Genomic DNA, 18430 nt, shown 5'->3' on the forward strand with positions numbered 1-18430 from the left:
TCGTCTTCTAGATGTCCATTCAAAAGGGGGAGGTACTTCACCTCGGGCTATCGCCTGGTTCGGCTTTTCAATGTTCGGACATTTTCGTTCCATGCGTTTTCACTAGCCATTTTCGCGTGCCTCGCTCTCTGTATCTGTGACCAAAAACCTCATCGGGAGAGTTCTTGGCCGCTGAGTAAGTACATACCGCATTCTGGCAGTTAACAAAATAGTCGCGGACCGTCTCTGGAGCTTGGGAAATAAAATACCCATACAAGAACACTTGGGGGCCAATTGTGATACCATTTCCCATATAAAAACGGTTGATCGCCGGCGGGCCAAATTGTGCTACGAATCCCATCTCATTCTAGAGAAACCGTGTATGCAGGATTATGAGGTTCCATTTCTGAAGAACATGGATCTTCTTTGCGAGTGTAGCAGCGATTTGCTAGATATTCTAGCTCTGTTTCTTCCCGAGTGCTGACCCTGATCCTGATCCTGATCCAAACATAAATTCGACAAGCCAACAAAACAGAAACCCAAACGCCATCGCTCCAAGTCTGCCGGGATTTGAGATATTGAGTGGCTCATTATTTCGTTTGACTGTGTTTCGTTCTTTCCGCTTTCGTGAGAGGAGAAAATTGCGATGTACTACAGTGCAAACGAGTCGCATCTCTTTGCATCGCATTTCCATCTCCATCCCCATCCATTCCATATTCGGCCGGACATCTCCATAGCAGAAGAGACTAGACACTATCAATAACCAACACGAACTGATGGAAGTATCTGGTCTAGGGAGACATCATTTCGTCGTGATTCCTTCCAACTCAGTCCCTTGTCGGCTTCTACGTTGATCTTTTCATCCTCCCATCCCGTCCGATGTCTTTCACGTAAACATCCAACTACTCCTCCGACTCCTCGCTGGACTCTTACTCTTTTCACGGACAAGATACATCCGATCCCCCTTCTTCACGACATCATTCGGCGTTAGCGTCGTAATCGTCTTGGTCTCCTTGATGTAAGGCCCCGTAATGAGTTTGCGTTCTTTAAGCCGTCTCGTATGCTCGAACAGCTCATCCTGTAAATTGTGGTCGATGTACTTCTTGATGATGATGAATTCTTCGTCTCGCTATAGGTACCACCGCAACACCGTCCAAAAGTTAGTATGCGTACCTCATTTATTCTCTTTTCAGGGCTGAAAGGAGATAACACGGGAGGAATTCAGTGGGGAAAAAAAAGAAGAAATTGGTGTACTGACCCCATCCCATTCCCACGGCAAACCGTACGCATCCAGTGTGTCGGGATGCAGATATTTGCGATTGACTTTGATATACGTTGGTCGATGCAGGTCGATGGCAAGCGTGGCTTGCTCTTCTTTCTTCTTGTGCAGGACTTCTTCAATGTATTCGGCGCTGTAGCCTGTAATTTCACCCAAAAAGCAAAGCCAAAAACGATTAGCAAGAGAAATCGAAATCCCCGAAAGAACCCTCCTCTTGCTGCTACTGCCGCCAAAGAAACTTGGTTGCTAGTAGTAATAACGATGGGTGTAGGACCTGGGGGGCATCATACCAGCTTTCATGAATTTCTCTTTGACTTTGCGCTCGAATTCCTCTTCTTCCTTTTTCTTCTTTTCTTTCTCTCTCTGAATTCTCTCTTCTTCATCTTTGAGGATTTTTTTCCTCAGTGCTTCCTGTTCTTCCTTCTTCTTCTCCTCTTCAAGTTTAGCCTCGAGTAAAATGACTTCTTTCTCTTTTCGCTTGCGGATCTTCTCTTCTTCCTCTTCGAGTTGCCAGCGTCGCCTATCTTCTTCACGTGCCCGTTTGATTTCGTCTTTTATCTTGCGCTCTTCTTCCTCCTTGCGCGACATGCGGCCGTAGTCGATTTCCCGGCGCAGGTGGTAGGGCAGCTCATGTTCGGATATGCGCTCGCTTCGGCGGCGACTGTGGCGGGACCGTGAGCGGGAGGACTCGCAGCTCGAGCTCGAGGAGGAGCGGTATCGGGAGCCGTGACGTCGGTGACGGCTGTGACTGTGGCCGCGATCAGAGGGGAGGCCGCCGATGTTGACGATGGTAGGGGCCGGTCCGCCGCCTGCGCTCGAGGCACGGGGACGAGGTTGCGGCACCCCTAGATAGTTGTTGACCACGGCTTCGGCGGGCGAGCGACGACCATTGCCTCCACGACGTGATCGCCCATACTCGCTGCCCGCATGGCTGTGTACTGGCATCAACACATATTCGGCCTCGGAGCCAGAGGAGCGACGAGAATAGGGCATGGTTTCTGGCTGTTTGTTACCCCTCCGGATTTAGCGCACTTTCAGCCCTAAGGCTTTGTCGGGGCCAGTATCGGTGCAGTGGCGGTGGGGTAACAAATGCCCGAATTCTGCGGTGAAGGCTTGCCGGGACGCAGGGGAAGATTCAACGGGATCTTCGAAATTTCGGTCGTCGGGTCTTTCGTAGCCCGAATAGAGGGTGAGGGAAGAAATAGAAATGAAGAAAGTGTCGACAGTAATCTCAGCTCGTGGTGGGGATGTCGTTGGGTTTTATCAACGGACGACTGAGAGCGGTCTGGTCAAAAGGTGTGATGCTGCCGCCGGACGTATGCAGAAGCCTGGAGGGCAGCCACAAGTTTTAAATTGGGGGCCAACCGAAAGCCGCACCAAATGATAGTGGTGAACCAAATTAATAACCAGAAGTCACTCTGTCAGGTATTGTATAACCTAGAATGGCCGCAAGCCATCCCTCTATTCAACTTGGCTCCAGGCCAGTTTCCGGTGCTACTGAACTTCAAATCACGCAGGTGTTTTGGTCGCTTCTTGTTCTCTTCATGGCACAACTGGCATAATGAGTCAGAGAAGCGTTTGGACAAGCGCCAGAACTCAGTCTGTTTCTTTTAGCGATCTCCCGGGGGGATGAAACGACTTCTGTATAAATTGATCACTGCGTTTCAGCACACAGCCGAAACCAAACTATCTTCGGCAACATAACTACGCTACGGGTGGTACTTTGGGCGCCTACGTTACGCCTCCATCATCATGGAGCGTCATCCACTCTCTTTCGGTTTGGATCTTTCGTTCGTTTTTTTTTTGGGGGGGTGGCAGCCTAACATGCCCCTCGTGACACACCATCGTAATACCAACTTTCCCTGCGTCAATCTCCTCCAATGGCTGCGAGTGCTGCAACAGAAATCCTCCCAGCTGAATTTGGCGGGGAACTTCCGATTGTTTAAAGGTGATGTCCTCCTGTGTCCCGCCTTGAGGCTCAAATATGAGGCAATGGTGCATATTCCAAAGCAACCACATGACTGCGCTATGATTCAGCATCGGCGGTCCGCATGCAACCATCCTGGCGATCGCTCAGTTCGCCGAAATACGGGAGACTCGCACATATCAGTCCCAAGTCTGGGTGACCACGGAGTTTGAAAGATCGTTCATCCCCATTTGTTTTGAAAAAGTGGTGTCGTGTGACAATTGACTCAGGTTCCCGCAGGGCAGTAGACGGCAACTGAGCAACCCTAAGGACGAGAACCGGTCTGCAGGATCTTCTCAATATGTTGTCGGCTGTTCTTGAAGGTAGTTTCTTGATAGTGCAATTTCTTTTCCCACTCCGCGATTTCTTTGTTCAAGGTATTGGACTCGGATTCTAATCGCTTGTTCAAAGTTGAAACGGGCACGGCGACAAACCTGGGAAATGAAAGCGTTAGCATCGCAGCTTGGTCAAAAGCCCACAGAAAATTGCCTACATTTTCCCCACTCCCTCGTACACGTTTGTGTCTTTGGACAGAGATTTGAGCTCATTGGATGTCAGGTGGTTCAATCGTGCATCGCGTCGTTTAGCGTTGAGTTCGGCCTGGGTTTGAGTGATTTTCTGCTGGGAAATCACTGCCTGCGTCTCGACTTCTTCGAGCAACTGTCGGACTCGATGTGAGCAGATGGTGACCTCGAGAGGAGACGAGGCAAACCTTTTGCAGAGCAGCGTTTGGAATGGCCATTTTTGGACGTGGCGGATTGCAATACGTGATGTGAGGGAAGTTGAGATTTGGAGCCTCAGATCGATCAACCTTGTCTAACTATGGCACGCCCAAGAGAGTCAGGATTTCCGAGATGGTTGCTGAACAGTGGTTGATGGCGCGGGCTCCGGCAATTGAAAATAGGAATGGACGGCACTGGCGCCAACAGCTTTTACCTAAATACTAAGTAAGCCTCTCCGGCTGCTCGAGTTAGGTACCCTGGTACATATTGCAATCGTTGATAGGCCACTTCCTCCTTGGTACCGGGTATTCTGAACGGAGGAGTGATACGTCATCTGTCTGGGTGAAGGAATAAGCAGCAAACCAAACAAAACTGCGCCCAAGGTACCATAAACAGGTTCAACTCTGTTCCACCAACTTCTGTCTGAACTCCGGAATCAATTCATTTATGCAGATCCCTCCGCATCCGAGAACGTGGATTGCCTTAAAATCCAGCAAAAATACCTGCATCTTTTGGTCGACATGAGATCTCTTTGACCTTCGAAAACCCCAGGCTATTCATTCATCATCCTTTGGCAAGGATGCCCGCATGGCTCCCCTCAATTCCATATCCCTCCCCAAATCAGCGAGGGTTTTGGGATCCTGTTACATCAACTCTCCAGTGGTGTGAAGAGGTACAAGATCAAAGATTCAATATCCCTCGGAGTTCTTGACTGATGGAGGTACCCAGGACTACTATGCCACATATTATTCCGCCGAGATCATCAATACCCTTACCAATTTGATGTTCATCTACCTTGCATATAAAGGGGTCAAAAATTGCCGAAAACATGGGCACGACACCGTCTTTGAGGTTGCATATTTTGGGTATTTCCTCGTTGGATTTGGGAGCTTCATGTTCCATTCAACATTAAAATGTATGTCGTCGTGCACGGATAAATTCCTTTTGACCAACTCGTCAACTTGCTGACGTTCCCAGACCCCTGGCAGTTGGTGGACGAACTGAACATGATCTACACCACTTGTCTGATGGCATATGCCAGTCTTTCATATGCTCGTCCGGCCTCCGTGCAGATATCCCTCGGCGTCTTCTTCGTGTTGTTCTGCGCCTTTATTACCTTGTATTACCACTATCTCCAAGATCCAGCATTTCACCAAATTGTGTACGCTGCATTGACTCTCTTCATCGTTTGTCGAAGCATATACAGCATGGAGTTTACTCTGCGACCATCGCTGAGACAAAGTGAAGAGAGACACCGCATAGAGAGAGAACGCCGGCGCCTCCCAGCTTTGACGAAAGAACAACAAGACTATGAAAATAGACGAGATATGGAAATCCTCAAGAACATGTGGTACCTGGTGGGTTTTGGTGTATCCGTATTTCTTGGTGGTTTTGCCATTTGGTCACTCGACAACAAATATTGCTCCACGTTAAGACGATGGCGGCGGAGCATTGGAATGCCCTGGGGATTTTTCCTAGAAGGTCATGGCTGGTGGCATTTGATGACGGGCATCGGAGCTTACTGCTACATTGTTTGGGGCATTCATCTACGGCACATCTTAAACGGCCATCAAGAACACTTCCAAATGGTCTGGCCTAGGATATATCGATTGCCTGAGATCGTAAAGGTGTCGGAGCCTTCAAGCAAACTGAAAGAAAAAGTCGCGAACGGGAGTGCCAATGGAAGTGCCCACGGTGCCGCAAATGGGAGTGTGAAGAAATTAAATGAATAGCCATAGAGCGTTGGGATGAATTCTTGGATCAGAATTGAGAATTGAGGAATAACCCAGATGGCTTTCTGAGCCTTCTGTTTCCCATTTATTCCCTGGCCCTATCCATTATAGCCGATACGAGTATCTTTGAACACGGAGGTATATGATGATCACCAATCTAGACCCCATTTCAGGAAAGGTTCCCCCGTAGATCCGAGACGGTCAACTTGAACACGGCACTCTTTGTGTTGGGAATATGAATGATTGGTGAGGCTGTTTGTAGCACAGAGAAAGCAAAAAGGATCTCGACTTCCGAGGATCTCGGCTTAACGGGACTATGGCCAGGACAAGAACTTTCGTGGCAGTGATCTCTATCGAGCACTCATTTTCATCCGCTCCAGATTCATGTTGCCGGATTTCATCTCGGGGGACATTCTGAAGAACGCCACGTTCGAATTCCTTGGGAGTTTAAGCTGCATTATTGAGAAGAAAATGGATGATACTAAAGTCAGGCACCATAGTACCAACCTTTGCAGGCGAGCCATTGTGATGCACAAGCATTCAGAAATGTCGTAAAGGAACGAACAAAAGACAAAATGACACAGATGAAGACAACAGGAAACAGGCAAAGGTCGCGGCCGAAGGGGCGCCCGACAATGCTAGAAGACATCATACCGTCCAAAGATTCGTCGAGGGAGGTGAGACTGAGATCCATACCTTAGGCAATGAGAAGATGTGAGATGCCATCAACACCGTCATGAAATAGCTCCACCATGATGTCTTAAGACTGGAATGCTCGTGTCACGTTGGGAGATGCAACTTTGGGTATCAATGCGGCACACGCTTTGGACCAAACAGCATTTGGCCAGCTGGATCTGTGGAGCATAGATTCCTCAACCTTCATCCCAAAGACCTAAGCACTGAAATGCTCCCAAAATTTCATAGCGATTTAGTGAAGGGGAATCTGACCGAGAGGAGAAGGAAAGGAGGGACGGGAGGGAAAGGAATGGGAGCCTGATTTGACTAGGAGCGGAAAGATTCTTGGCGCAGTCTCATTGGCTGCTTCCCAAGATTTCCCTCGGTCCTTCACGGGCATTATGCTCTACTCGTCCGTATCTGCTTTCCATTTCTCCATGCTTGTGCTAGAGACAGCCGTTCGATATTAGCTGAGATGATGGAAGGCTTTAAATCTCGTTCACGCGTCAAAGGAAATCGACGCTTCTAAGTAATGAAGCATCACCAATACCACACACTCCACCAGCCACCCAGATGCGAAGACTTCGAGCCTTTCACAACCGCCCTGACAACCTTTCTATACTCTAAATCATGCCATTATCTCCCTAAAATCAAGATCCTTCAGTCTCTCCTTCGCCCCTTCAGACTCATCATGGCCGGTCCCCCACCCAGCTCAACCACCGCCTCAAATATCCTCTCTACCCATCGCGCCCTTCTCGATACCCTCACATCCTTCCTTACTGTCACGACCCATCACATTCTCTATCTCCGTCGTCTCTATCCTCCCATCTCTTTCCTTTCTGTCCGAGCGTATAACTATCCTGTACGGCAAAACCGTCACCCGGCAGTCTGCACTTGGATCAATGACGCCATCACAGCAATCCGTGACCAACTCGAGAAAAACACCGTCGAGCAAGTCTCGCTATGCATTTACGAATGCAAACGAAACAGGGTGCTTGAACGCTGGACGTTTGACCTCCGCTCCGTCCCCGCCGTTGTCAAGCAGGATCGTGATATCCCCTTCGAGCCTGGCCCTCAAACCTCTTCTGAAGACGGAGACATATTGAATCGCGAATTGAACGTCGCTGACTTGGAGGCAACCTTTCGGGCCACATTATCTCGGATCAGTACGTCCGCTGCGAGGCTAAGGCCACTCCCGGAAGGCCCCAGTGCACCAGAATGCAGTTTTACTTTATCCGTTGAGATCAAAGACCATGCCGACAGACCAGTCGGCCGCATTGAAAAGGAAGAGCGAAAATGGATGGCTGCCGAGCCAGAACCTTTCCCTGTTGCTTCTCAATCAAATTCTCCCGCCAACCTTGAGGAAGGTAAAGAAAAGACCGTCTCCGGATCAATATCGCCCAAGACCCACGCGGTCCGACGTTTGGAGGCTGGTGAACTTCGCATGGAAGTCTGGGTCGAAGAATCCCCCGCCAAATTCGAGTTCGACGTCCCCGAGTCCCAGTCTTTGTCCCCGTCCGCAACCATGGCCGCGAAAAGAGCAGCAAACATGTCCTACGGCGCCGGAAAGGAAAAATTCGACCTAGAGAACGGCTACGATCTTGAGCCTGCGGATGTGAATCGGAAACCCCATGGTGGGGCCATGTCGGATTACCAACGGGGTTGAACATATGGGAATTTCTACATTGTTAATGCATACTTAACGTCAAGGAGATGCTGGATACTTCATTCGTCGGTCTTGTTTGGTTCCATTCCGTCTTCTCCTTGTGCCATCGAAGTCCTTCATTCTAATGGTGTCATCACTCTAGGAACTATATTCCTTCAGGGGGCCGTGAAAGGACTGACATTCTCACATCTCATGCAAGGAAGTATAACCACTGCTCTCACCATAAGCCTCCTCCGGAGCAGGGAACGTGAGACAAAGACAAAGAATCGCTCCGGATGTTTTTTTCATTTCATGAATCTCAACACTATCGGGGCGTTTATTCATGCAGCAGCTGTCACACTAATACCATACGTTTGAGTTATCCGCAGCGCCTCCTCTGAGCTAGGTCAACAATAATTGATGTCCGCAGCACCCACCTTGTGGCAGCCAACGACAATATTATCAGTCGTCCGTAAAACCTTCTTCACGCCAATAATAATACCCGATATCCGCGGCGACCACCTCGTGACCGCAAAACAATTCATAATAGGCGAAGTGTTCTTTCAGCGTCCTTCCTCGCTCATTCGGTGTCACAATGGCGATCATGAAAAGGAAGTAGAATGTGTATGTCTTCGTTGATGATTTAACGGTGTCCATGACGATGTCCATATCGTGGAGTATTGCCATCACGTTCGAGAATATCTGCAGCTCTTCGAACGCCACTTGCAGCGGCTGCAAGACGTGCGAGGTCATCGTCAGGATCCTGAGGCGTCATCGCTCCCACTGCTGGAGGTTGGATCATCGGAGGTGCCATTCGTGGAGTCATTGCAAGTGGACGATTGTCGTTTGTCTGGGCACCAACATGTTCGCCTCCCGGACTCGCCATCATTGGTAGCAGTGGCATGAGACCGGACAAGTCGAAATCGAGTTGCCGATTTGGATTGTGCAGCCGCGGACGGAAACCTGGTGGAAAATCAAGTCGAGCCCCATCAACAACAGCTTGTCGATGGATTTCATTGAGGCGACGGAGATCTTCTACCCCCTTTCGCAGGTCACCGAAATGGTTTTCTCTTTGTTCCCCCACTCGATGTATTTGGTCAAAAGCAGCCTCTAAAGCGGGATTTGGTCGGAGCTCTTGCGCAGCACGGTAGCGGGTCATCATATTCTGTAGCTCTCTTTGGCGATTATTCAATCGTGCAGCACGATTATTCATGTCTCGATAGAAGACATCAGCAGCAGGGTGATCTGCCAAAGTAGGTTTCTTCTCTTGGCCAGTGTCGATCCGCAGTTTGTCTTCATCCAGGTTGGCGTCGGCGGCTTTGGCTTTATCGATGGCTTCCTTCTCTGCCTGATTGGCTTCCTGGTCGTGCCGAACGATGCCCTCTTGGTCATACAAGGAACATTTCGCTCCTGGCCGGTTGAAATGGTGGTAAGGATTTCCTCCTAATGATGAGATGTCCTCTTTGCATTCGTAACACATGATGCATGCACATTGCGAGCACATCATTTTGTTGCAGCCGAATTCTTTGATAATCTTGACTTTGCATTTCGGGCATGTGCGCATGACCGCATCGGATCGGGCTTCTTCAACAAGGTGACGGGCAGACAGAACGTTGTCTTTCGCATTCTCTTCGCAGGTCTTGGGGAGATGATTGTCCTTGTGACATTTTCTGCACGTGGCACGAGAACAATCAGGATTTTGACAATAGAAGAGAGGCTCCTCCCTGACGTCTTCGCAGACGGCTTTGTATTCACAGAACGGACAACCTTCCAGACCCTCGATGCCGGCCGCGACGATTTCAGCTTGCTGCTTGTTGAGTTCGAGACGATCAAAGGTCAACGTTGGAACAGCTCGGGCGATGCCTTCGTTAGAAAGCTCGGAAGTACATCCACTAGCGTCCATACACATCATTTCATACCTCATCAACCCCACCTGATTGTCAGCAAGGCCTTCAACGCAGGTAAAGCAGAAGAAGTGTGGTCGATCGGCCGTGCAAGAAACCACGCGGTTCAGAGGCACCTCACCGTCAAAGCAGCACTGGCACTCAATGATGGCTCCGGTTTCTCGGTGTTTGGCAAGGTTCGAGGCTTCAGCTTCGTCCTTGGCCTTCCTGGCCATTATTTGGATGGTCTCTCTCACAACGTGTTGTTTTGCCGCTTGGAGTTCATTGATTCGATGTGCATATTCGTTTGGAATGCGACGATCCTGAGGACCGAGCACATATTTCTTCTCCAGTAGAAGTCTTGGCTGGCGAAGTCGATTGTAAGGCCGAGGACTCGGGAGAGAGTAAAATTGGTCTTCCATGGCGTGGATATGGACGTATGCGTCAAAGATGGAATTCTTTTCTTCCACGACCTTGAAAATGTAGCAAGTTGGAACGTGAGCAAATGTGTTGGACAACAAAATCACCGCATCCTTCTTGTACACATCCCCTTTGGGTAGATTCTTGTCCCACGTGACCGTGGCGCCTGTACCATCATCGGCGGCTGCCCTTCCCACCATAGCTGAATCAACGAGGCGTTGTTTGGGGTAGGACTCCATTTCCACGATCTCTGCGATAATGTTTTCAGCAAGAGGCGGTGCCCCAAGTGGAATGAGCTCGTCGTCATCATCGTCATCGAAATGAGTGGGCTGTGCCGGATGGGCTTGGATCTTCTTCATGACGAAAGAATGCTCGATGTCAGGAAAGACTTCAAGCACGCTGCGCAAGCATTCCTTCTCGAGTGTGAGGATGTCATCGTTGCTGTGAGCGTCGTCATGGGATTCGGAATCGCTATCACGAATCACGTAAGAGGGGGGCACTCCTTGGCCCATCTCCTGAAGTTTCCTCCGCATCTTGAAGGTCTGCTGTATATCCCAGCGATCACAATATTCTTTATGACCTCGTACGGTACCAAGGACAACGGGAAAACGTTCATATCCAGGGCCACGATACATTTTAACCCCAAACCGGCCATCGACGTAGTAAGGTGGCTGGTGAGCCGCTTTCTTCTTTTCAGGTCGCGCTGCAGTCTTTGTGGGAGGATTGGGAATAGTGCGGCCGTTTGGCTGTCCGGATTCGGTCGGTCTTTTTCCGACTTGGTTTTGCGGGGGTCTTGATCTGTAAGTTTCATGGTATAATGGTCCAGCCCCCGGAGTGATACTTGAGGGAGCCGATGCAGCTTGCCAACTTCCTGAGTGGTGCGTAGCAATCTGACCGGGTGAGCAGACGAGGTCGGGACCAGTTCTTACGCGTTTGTGGACCTGGAAGGTGTGAGAGTGACGAGCTTCCTCGCTGAAGGGGGGCTCATCATCGACCGAATCTGAGTAACGTGAAACAGAGTCAACGCTGGAAATATTTCGACGTCGATGTCGGGTAGGGAGATAAGCTGGCACGCGAGGTCGTGGGTGTCGGAGGTCGAATTCGTCGTCGTCGTCGTCGTCGGAAATTTCTATGACAGGACCTGGACAACAAGGAGATCGGTAAGTGAGAGCTGCGTCCCTCTCGCGAGGAAGGCGACGATCGTCAGCCATCCTGAAAGATACCGACACGGTTAGTTATGAAGAGATGCGCCGGAGGGGTCGTGCTGAGAGAGTGTGTGGATCATGCTGGCAGAACCAAAGCAAGATGAAAGTATTCACACTTGGCCCCCGGTTCGATGAGTCGCACCAGTAAGGGGGGAAAGGGGGGAGGCTCGGAGATGAAACGATATGAGAGACAGAGAAAGAATTGAGGTATTTGCTCACCGAAGATGAGATTGTGCCATGTCGCAGGCTCATTGATCGAGCTGCGGTTGGTCAAGTCAAGGCTGGCAACGAATAGGGATGAGGCTGAAACAAGGCGGTTTGGTCTCAACACGTTTGCTTTGAATGTCACAGCGGGATCCGGTATATTTTACCGCCGGATTCGATGAGAACTAAAGCCTCAGGAAAGTTTCTCCGGGAGAATTGGTCTTGGACAGGAGAAGAAGAGTCGGAGCTGGTGGGACGATTTAAATTGCTGAAGTAGTAATCAGGTGCAAGCGACGGCAAGCCGGCAGGACGGAAGAAGGGAGTGGAGGTTGGTTTGAAGGCAGAGTTTGGCATGTAATGGTACAAGGCAACAAAAACGAGGCTGAAGGAAATGATAAGAAGTGAAGCCGTATGTTCTGATGGTAAGTTGGCGGTTCGTTCATGTTTAGAGTGTGAATTGGCGCGGAAAGAGGGGTGCTGGCAGAATTCTACTGGGTCTCCTAATCCGTACCCGTACATGATAAAGGAGAGAACGAGATACGTGCCGAAACAGACCTTCTTACATTCATGACGTACAGAAACAAGGATAATTGAGATGTGAGAGACAGAAGAATAACGATGATGATGAGAAGGAAAAGTGACACCACAACTGCAACGTGGGTGGCCGACTGCAGGATGGAGGGGTACGGCTTAGTAGCCTGCGGTCGAGAGGTGGAAGGCAGCCGGCGTCGCACTGTGATCGTATCTTGGACTTGGCTCAATCCGTTTGATCCTCGGCGCCGAAGGAAGGCAATATCAGGTTGATTGATCGCCTTGCCTTGGACGCCCTCTCGTCATCGCGAGGCTCTATTCGGCTATGCGCGGAATAAATTTTCTCCTTCTCTGCCTCAAAGAATTTCATCTATTCTGTTACGGCATCTGGCTCTGGAAGCAAAAAGACAGCTTCTACCTATTCGCGGCACAACTCCCTGTGACGACGGATCTTCCCATTCTTGTGAATTTCTTTTTCTCCTCTCCGTTCGACTTTCTAACATTTCGGCTTTTTATGATCTGCTTACCAGCCTAGAAAATCGAGACCAACCGTCCAACAACATGACTTTACCCGCTGCGCAGTCGGATGGTATCCCCCAAACCTCCAAACCCCCTGCTGTTGATCCTCAGAGTCAACCACCGGCACAATCCTCCGAATTGATATTGGTCCCTGCCACACCTGTCGAGTATGTTCAGACAGCACATCTTAATGCCGATGAGTGGAAAGGGCCGTTGACTTTGGAGCAATACTTGGAGCGAGAAGCGGTCTTACAATCGGTCGATCTGACAAAGGATGGTCGCATCACCGGCTGGATTCTGACCTCGGAGTCCCTTCCCATGAATCCTGACGGTACTCGACCCATTTTCGCTTCTTGCGAGAGCATCCTAGTTCATGCCTACGTCGCCCGCGCTGGAAACGTTGAGAAAGCCCAAGCCCACGGCATAGCCTCTGTCTACGTACGGCCTGAATATCGCGGGAGAGGCTATGCTGGCAGAATGATGGCAGAACTGGGCCAGAAACTGGAATTCTGGCAACAATCTAATGATCTCCCCAATCCCTTCTCTGTCCTTTACTCCGACATTGGGCCGAAATTCTACTCGAGATTTGGCTGGAGAGTCTTTCCAAGCAATCACATTCGTTTGACCCCACGGCAACAGGAAGACCATGGTTCCGCCCGGATCCCCTTTCCCGCTGTGCACGACTTGTCTGTATCCGATTTGCAGGACATTCCAACCGTCACGTATATTGAGCAGCACCTGCAGCAAATGTCCACAGCAAATCCTCGCATTCCCCACGTGGCAATCCGCCCTGATCTCGAACACTTTGCTTGGCACTTTGCTCGAGACGAGTTCCAAAGCCAGGTTCTCGGCCGAGATCAGCCCACAGTCAAAGGCGCCATCCATCAAGCCACTGGCCTTGCTTTGATCTGGTGTCGCGTCTACGCGGCTGAAAGGAAAGATTGGCAGCTGCATATTCTTCATACGGTTATTCCTCCTACCATTGAGAATTCAAAGACGGCCCAAGATGCGATGGCGGCCCTGCTATTAAGAGCGCAGCATGAGGCACATAAATGGGGCATGGCGGCCGGGGTGGAAGTCTGGGATCCCTCGGATCTGATCGTCGCTTCAGCTCAAAGGTTGAGAGCAGAAGTACAGGACAAGGTTGAAATCATTGCCCGAGACAAGGACCACTTATGCAGTCTTCGATGGGCTGCTGCTTCAGATGATGACTTGGTGTGGGTAGCCAGTCAAAAATACGCCTGGTGTTGACAAGCTGGATCCGGAGATATCTAATTATCCCGAATTTGGCTGGGGTCTTGTTCTATCCACACTTCCCTGTCCGTGTGAGGCAATCGTCAGTTCCATTGACCGGGCAACGTTTCCCTGCCTTCAGGCCATCCGTCGGACAGTATACTGTACCACCAAGCCTAAACCACTGCCGGTCCTGGACATGACCAGGTACTGAAACGACTTCTCGGAATGACAGCCTCGGAATTGATCAATCCGATTCGACTCCTGATTTTCCTCCACGACCGTGAAAGTTGGAACTTCGCGTATATCGCTCTTCGTATTCCCCGTAGTTCGTTTGTCTCGACAAGCAAATGCTCTTCAACCATTGAGCAGTTCCGAACGCGGGGGCTTTATGTACAGGAGGTAAGTACTGTAAACATGTGTGGTAGGTTTGTTGGGCAATGCCAAATAGCCTCAGCATATATTGTATTGCCGGGGTGTTCTCACGATATGGTGAAGGGAAGTGGCATACTAAAGTCTGTTCATTCAGCTCTTTGACATACACAATCAGACCCTCATATATCGCAGCTACCTCAATCATATCGCGCTTATTCTCCGTCAGATGACGCTCAAAGGCCTTCTATGGGGATGTGTGAAGCTTGGAGATGAAATGCATCTGTAAATTCCCTTCCTCCTTCGTCCACATATGCGATAGTACAACCAGGACTCATCATCTTTTGCGCATGGATGTTAGCCGCTCCACGACATATAGCGAAATATCTGTATCCAAACCTCCAGTTGTGACATGGGCTCCAGACTGGTTGTAACTGCAAACTTTATGATCCGCAGTGGAAGCTATCGAGTCTGCTGGGTGATCCAAGCATTGTCCACATCTTCTCCAATGGCGGCTCACACAGCTGTCCAAGCATACCTCGACGCCTTGCCTTCCAGTCTCGCCCATTTCCGCCTGAACTACCTTCAGCAATAATCCTCGACTCTTGTCCCGGTAAACTGGAATTCCAACTCGCCCTCAATGTCATCATCATGTCTATCCCGCTAGAACATACCCTGACCCGTGCCCTTCTCAAACCGTTCAGGTATGCATTCGTTGGTGGATGCATTGGTCAGCTCTGATCCAGCTCAAAGTATCCGACTGGAGGAGTTTGTCGGGAGCATGCACGCCAACCACGTCTCAGTTGATGCAGAGAGACATTGGAGTATCGTAATTGAGACCATGCAACAAAGTGCTGAGGTTTGATCAGGTACAGCTCTGGATTGACTGACACATGGAATAAGCTTGCAATCGTGAAGCAGAGTTGCAAGGCGAGGGAGCTTCCGTGAAAGAAGCTTTTTTTTCCCCTTTCTCGTTTGGACACACGTGATGATTACCTTGATGAGGTCTGATTGCTTTGCTTAAAAGAGGATAAATATGGCGATGAGTCTTCGAAAGAGATTCTCCACTTACCAAATAGAGCAGTTGACGATTCCAGTTTTTCCTACACCCAACGACAACTGCAGTTAGCCGCTCAGGCTTATTGTGCATGAGCCATTTCCCAGTTTGTTCGGCCCAAGGTAAAAGTCCCAGTCCGGTCACCGTGAGATCTGGACAGTTGGTGGGATTGACTTTCTGGTCGACCAATCTGAGAGACCCTCTTTCCCAGAGCCCACTATCAGTCAGTTCCTGGGATGACTCTGCTGCCGGGTTCCGACACGTTTGCTTTCTGTTCAACATCAAGGCCTCATCCCCGCACGAGATTGATCTTCAGCAGATTTTGGACCGAGGTCTACCCCAGACATGCTTCAAACATCGCAGCCGCTGACTGCTGAGTGGAGCACCGGTCGAGTTGGCGTGAGCTGTCGGAGACTTCTCCAGCCTCAATCTCGAAAACATATATCTTTTGTCCTCTTATCTAATACCAACGCTATCTAGAGAAAAGAGAATCCTGAATACGGAGACATGGCACCTTCAAGGGACGGTGAAGGATTTCCTACGTCCACCGGAGAACTTTTCAATGAGAAAGGATGGATGATACAGAATGCTCGGGGCTACAAGATTCATGAAGAACCATATTGCACGGCACGGACATTGCGAGTGATTCATATTGGCGCCGGGGCCTCAGGAATCACATTCTCCAAGTTCGTCGAGGAGCGACTGCAGAATGTTGAATTACAGATATATGAGAAGAACGATGATGTGGGAGGAACCTGGCTCGAAAACAGGTATGATACACGTGTAGATTCTTGTCCCTTCTAGGTGGGTTAACAGAAAACCCTCCCAAGGTATCCGGGCTGTGCTTGTGACATCCCCTCGGCGTCATATCAGTTCACCTGGGAGCGAAATCCTTCCTGGTCGCAGTATTATTCAGAGTCGCCGGAAATCTGGCAATATTTCAAGAACGTTGTCGACAAGCATGGTTTGATCAAGTACATCAAGCTACAGCATACAGTCACCGGTGCCTCTTGGAACTCGGAAGAAGGCCTCTGGGAAGTCCACGTGCGTCGTCCGGATGGGACAGAGTTCCAAGATACCTGCAATGTTCTTGTCAATGGCGGAGGCATCTTAAAGTATGGGGATGCACTACCTTTGTCCTGCCAATGACACTGATTGCCCCTTGTAGTAATTGGAAATGGCCGGATATCAAGGGACTACACTCATTCCAAGGAATCCTTCAGCACAGTGCCCATTATGATCCCGCGATCGATTTGAAAGGTAAAAGAGTCGCTGTCATCGGCATCGGGAGCAGTGGCATCCAGATCATCTCCAAGATATCCTCTCAAGTGTCGCAACTGTACGCGTGGGTAAGATCACCCACGTGGATCACGGCAGGATTCGCGCAGAAATTTGCGGGTCCCAATGGAGGAAATTTTCACTGTGATTGACGTCCCCGTGTCAATGTCCGCATGGAATAGGATGACTGACACTCGACCAGACACGCCCGAGCAACAGAAGCGATTCGCCGAGAACCCGAAATTGTTCCTCAAATATTCCAAAATGATAGAGTCAGAGCTGAACGTGAGATTCAAGTTCATTCTCAATGGAACCCCTGAGGCCGAAAGTGCCAAAGTGGTGAGAAATATGATGTCGTCCAACATGGCACGAATGGTGCTGACATTGCTCTCCAGTTTGCCAGAAATGAAATGACTCAAAAGCTCGGATCCACTAAACAGGAGCTCCTGGATGCCATTATCCCAAAGGACTTTGGAGTGGGCTGTAGAAGGCCAACAGTGAGTTTCTTGACCCCACTGCCTGAGCACAAGCTGACAGAGGAGGAATTGACAGCCCGGTAACGGGTTTCTCGAGGCTCTAAATCACGATACTGTGCATGTCTTCACACAGCCGATGAGAGAGATCATTCCAAATGGTTTTGTTGACAGCGATGGCAAGGAACATGAAGTCGACGCCATCATCTGTGCTACGGGGTAGGTTCCCCCCCCCCCCTGTCGACTTTGCGAATGACATTCGGTCAAGTCATTAACGGACATAATTTGGGCAGCTTCGACACCAGTTGGATCCCCAGGTTTCCCGTCGAGGCAAATGGGTACAGCATAGCAAAGATGTGGGCCGGAGAAGCCACCTCGTACATCTCTCTCGGGGTTCCTCACAGTACGAAATCCAGTGGAATATCTGCCAGAAAATAAACTGACGCGGAGGTAGTGCCTAATTACTTCATGATGGGTGGACCTTATGGACCTCTTGGACATGGTTCATTCCTCCCAATCATCGAAACGTTGGCGGGAAACATTATTCAATGTATCCAGAAAATGCAGAAAGACCGAATCAGGAGTCTGACTCCCAAGGCAGAAATCGCTGAACAGCTCAAGGAACATGCGGCGCTCTTCTTGAAGCGCACGGCTTGGTCTTCCGGATGTAGCTCTTGGTTCAAGCAAGGAAGAGTTGACGGTCCTCTGCCCATGTTTCCCGGTTCCCGACTTGTGTACATGGATCTCCTCGCGACGCCTCGTTTCGAGGATTACGAGATCGAGTATTGCAACCCGTTGAACATGTTCGAGTTTCTTGGGAATGGTTTCGCCACCCGGGAGTTTGATGGACGCGACTTGTCGTACTACCTAGGTCTTCTGGATGAAGGCGATCATCAGATAGACCTTGAGGCGGATCTTCATGATGAACTAGCGGATTTGGTACACTAGAAGAGTTGAGGTTGGCAAGATTTCTCTCGAAGGGCTCAGGGTCAACTTTGTCGCGTGATATCCGGCACATCTGGCACCAGATGTTATAGCCAAGGGGATCCACAGTAATTCATCGCCCTGGTCCGATTCTTGCCAAAATTAGACACAGCCTAGAAGAGTGGACCCGCGTTCATGTGCACCAATTCGCCGCCATGCGATGGACTCGAGCTTGAAACGGAACCCCAATCAACCTTACGATCATGCTCCCTCTTCCTCCTCGTCGGGCAACATCACGGCACAAATTCCACGCCTTATTTGCCTCTATTGCT

At 50.0% G+C, this 18430-nt stretch overlaps 7 protein-coding genes across 7 annotated transcripts; 4 read left to right on the top strand and 3 right to left on the bottom strand.

Annotated features, from left to right (window-relative positions):
• Positions 1 to 865: 865 nt before the first annotated feature.
• Z518_10866 (uncharacterized protein) lies at positions 866 to 2251 on the bottom strand (the record flags this gene model as incomplete). The annotated part of the gene is made up of 3 exons (XM_013411697.1): positions 866 to 1108; positions 1238 to 1398; positions 1549 to 2251. 3 exons carry the CDS (start codon positions 2249 to 2251, stop codon positions 866 to 868), a joined length of 1107 nt encoding a protein of 368 aa, XP_013267151.1.
• Positions 2252 to 3489: 1238 nt separating this feature from the next.
• On the bottom strand, positions 3490 to 3966 carry Z518_10867 (uncharacterized protein; the record flags this gene model as incomplete). Its single annotated transcript, XM_013411698.1, has 3 exons — positions 3490 to 3658; positions 3718 to 3884; positions 3937 to 3966. 3 exons carry the CDS (start codon positions 3964 to 3966, stop codon positions 3490 to 3492), a joined length of 366 nt encoding a protein of 121 aa, XP_013267152.1.
• A 560-nt stretch (positions 3967 to 4526) lies between these two features.
• Positions 4527 to 5679, top strand: Z518_10868 (uncharacterized protein; the record flags this gene model as incomplete). Its single annotated transcript, XM_013411699.1, has 3 exons — positions 4527 to 4619; positions 4676 to 4862; positions 4925 to 5679. The coding sequence occupies 3 exons, from the start codon at positions 4527 to 4529 to the stop codon at positions 5677 to 5679; spliced, it is 1035 nt and encodes a 344-aa protein (XP_013267153.1).
• Positions 5680 to 7045: 1366 nt separating this feature from the next.
• On the top strand, positions 7046 to 8020 carry Z518_10869 (uncharacterized protein; the record flags this gene model as incomplete). Its single annotated transcript, XM_013411700.1, has 1 exon — positions 7046 to 8020. One exon carries the CDS (start codon positions 7046 to 7048, stop codon positions 8018 to 8020), a length of 975 nt encoding a protein of 324 aa, XP_013267154.1.
• A 622-nt stretch (positions 8021 to 8642) lies between these two features.
• Positions 8643 to 11513, bottom strand: Z518_10870 (uncharacterized protein; the record flags this gene model as incomplete). The annotated part of the gene is made up of 1 exon (XM_013411701.1): positions 8643 to 11513. The coding sequence occupies one exon, from the start codon at positions 11511 to 11513 to the stop codon at positions 8643 to 8645; it is 2871 nt and encodes a 956-aa protein (XP_013267155.1).
• Positions 11514 to 12803: 1290 nt separating this feature from the next.
• On the top strand, positions 12804 to 14012 carry Z518_10871 (uncharacterized protein; the record flags this gene model as incomplete). The annotated part of the gene is made up of 1 exon (XM_013411702.1): positions 12804 to 14012. One exon carries the CDS (start codon positions 12804 to 12806, stop codon positions 14010 to 14012), a length of 1209 nt encoding a protein of 402 aa, XP_013267156.1.
• Positions 14013 to 15930: 1918 nt separating this feature from the next.
• On the top strand, positions 15931 to 18122 carry Z518_10872 (uncharacterized protein; the record flags this gene model as incomplete). Its single annotated transcript, XM_013411703.1, has 8 exons — positions 15931 to 16193; positions 16254 to 16538; positions 16592 to 16845; positions 16904 to 17040; positions 17097 to 17198; positions 17254 to 17393; positions 17468 to 17577; positions 17629 to 18122. 8 exons carry the CDS (start codon positions 15931 to 15933, stop codon positions 18120 to 18122), a joined length of 1785 nt encoding a protein of 594 aa, XP_013267157.1.
• Positions 18123 to 18430: the final 308 nt, after the last annotated feature.

This window comes from Rhinocladiella mackenziei, assembly GCF_000835555.1.
Source record: "Rhinocladiella mackenziei CBS 650.93 unplaced genomic scaffold supercont1.10, whole genome shotgun sequence".
Lineage (NCBI taxonomy): Eukaryota > Fungi > Ascomycota > Eurotiomycetes > Chaetothyriales > Herpotrichiellaceae > Rhinocladiella > Rhinocladiella mackenziei.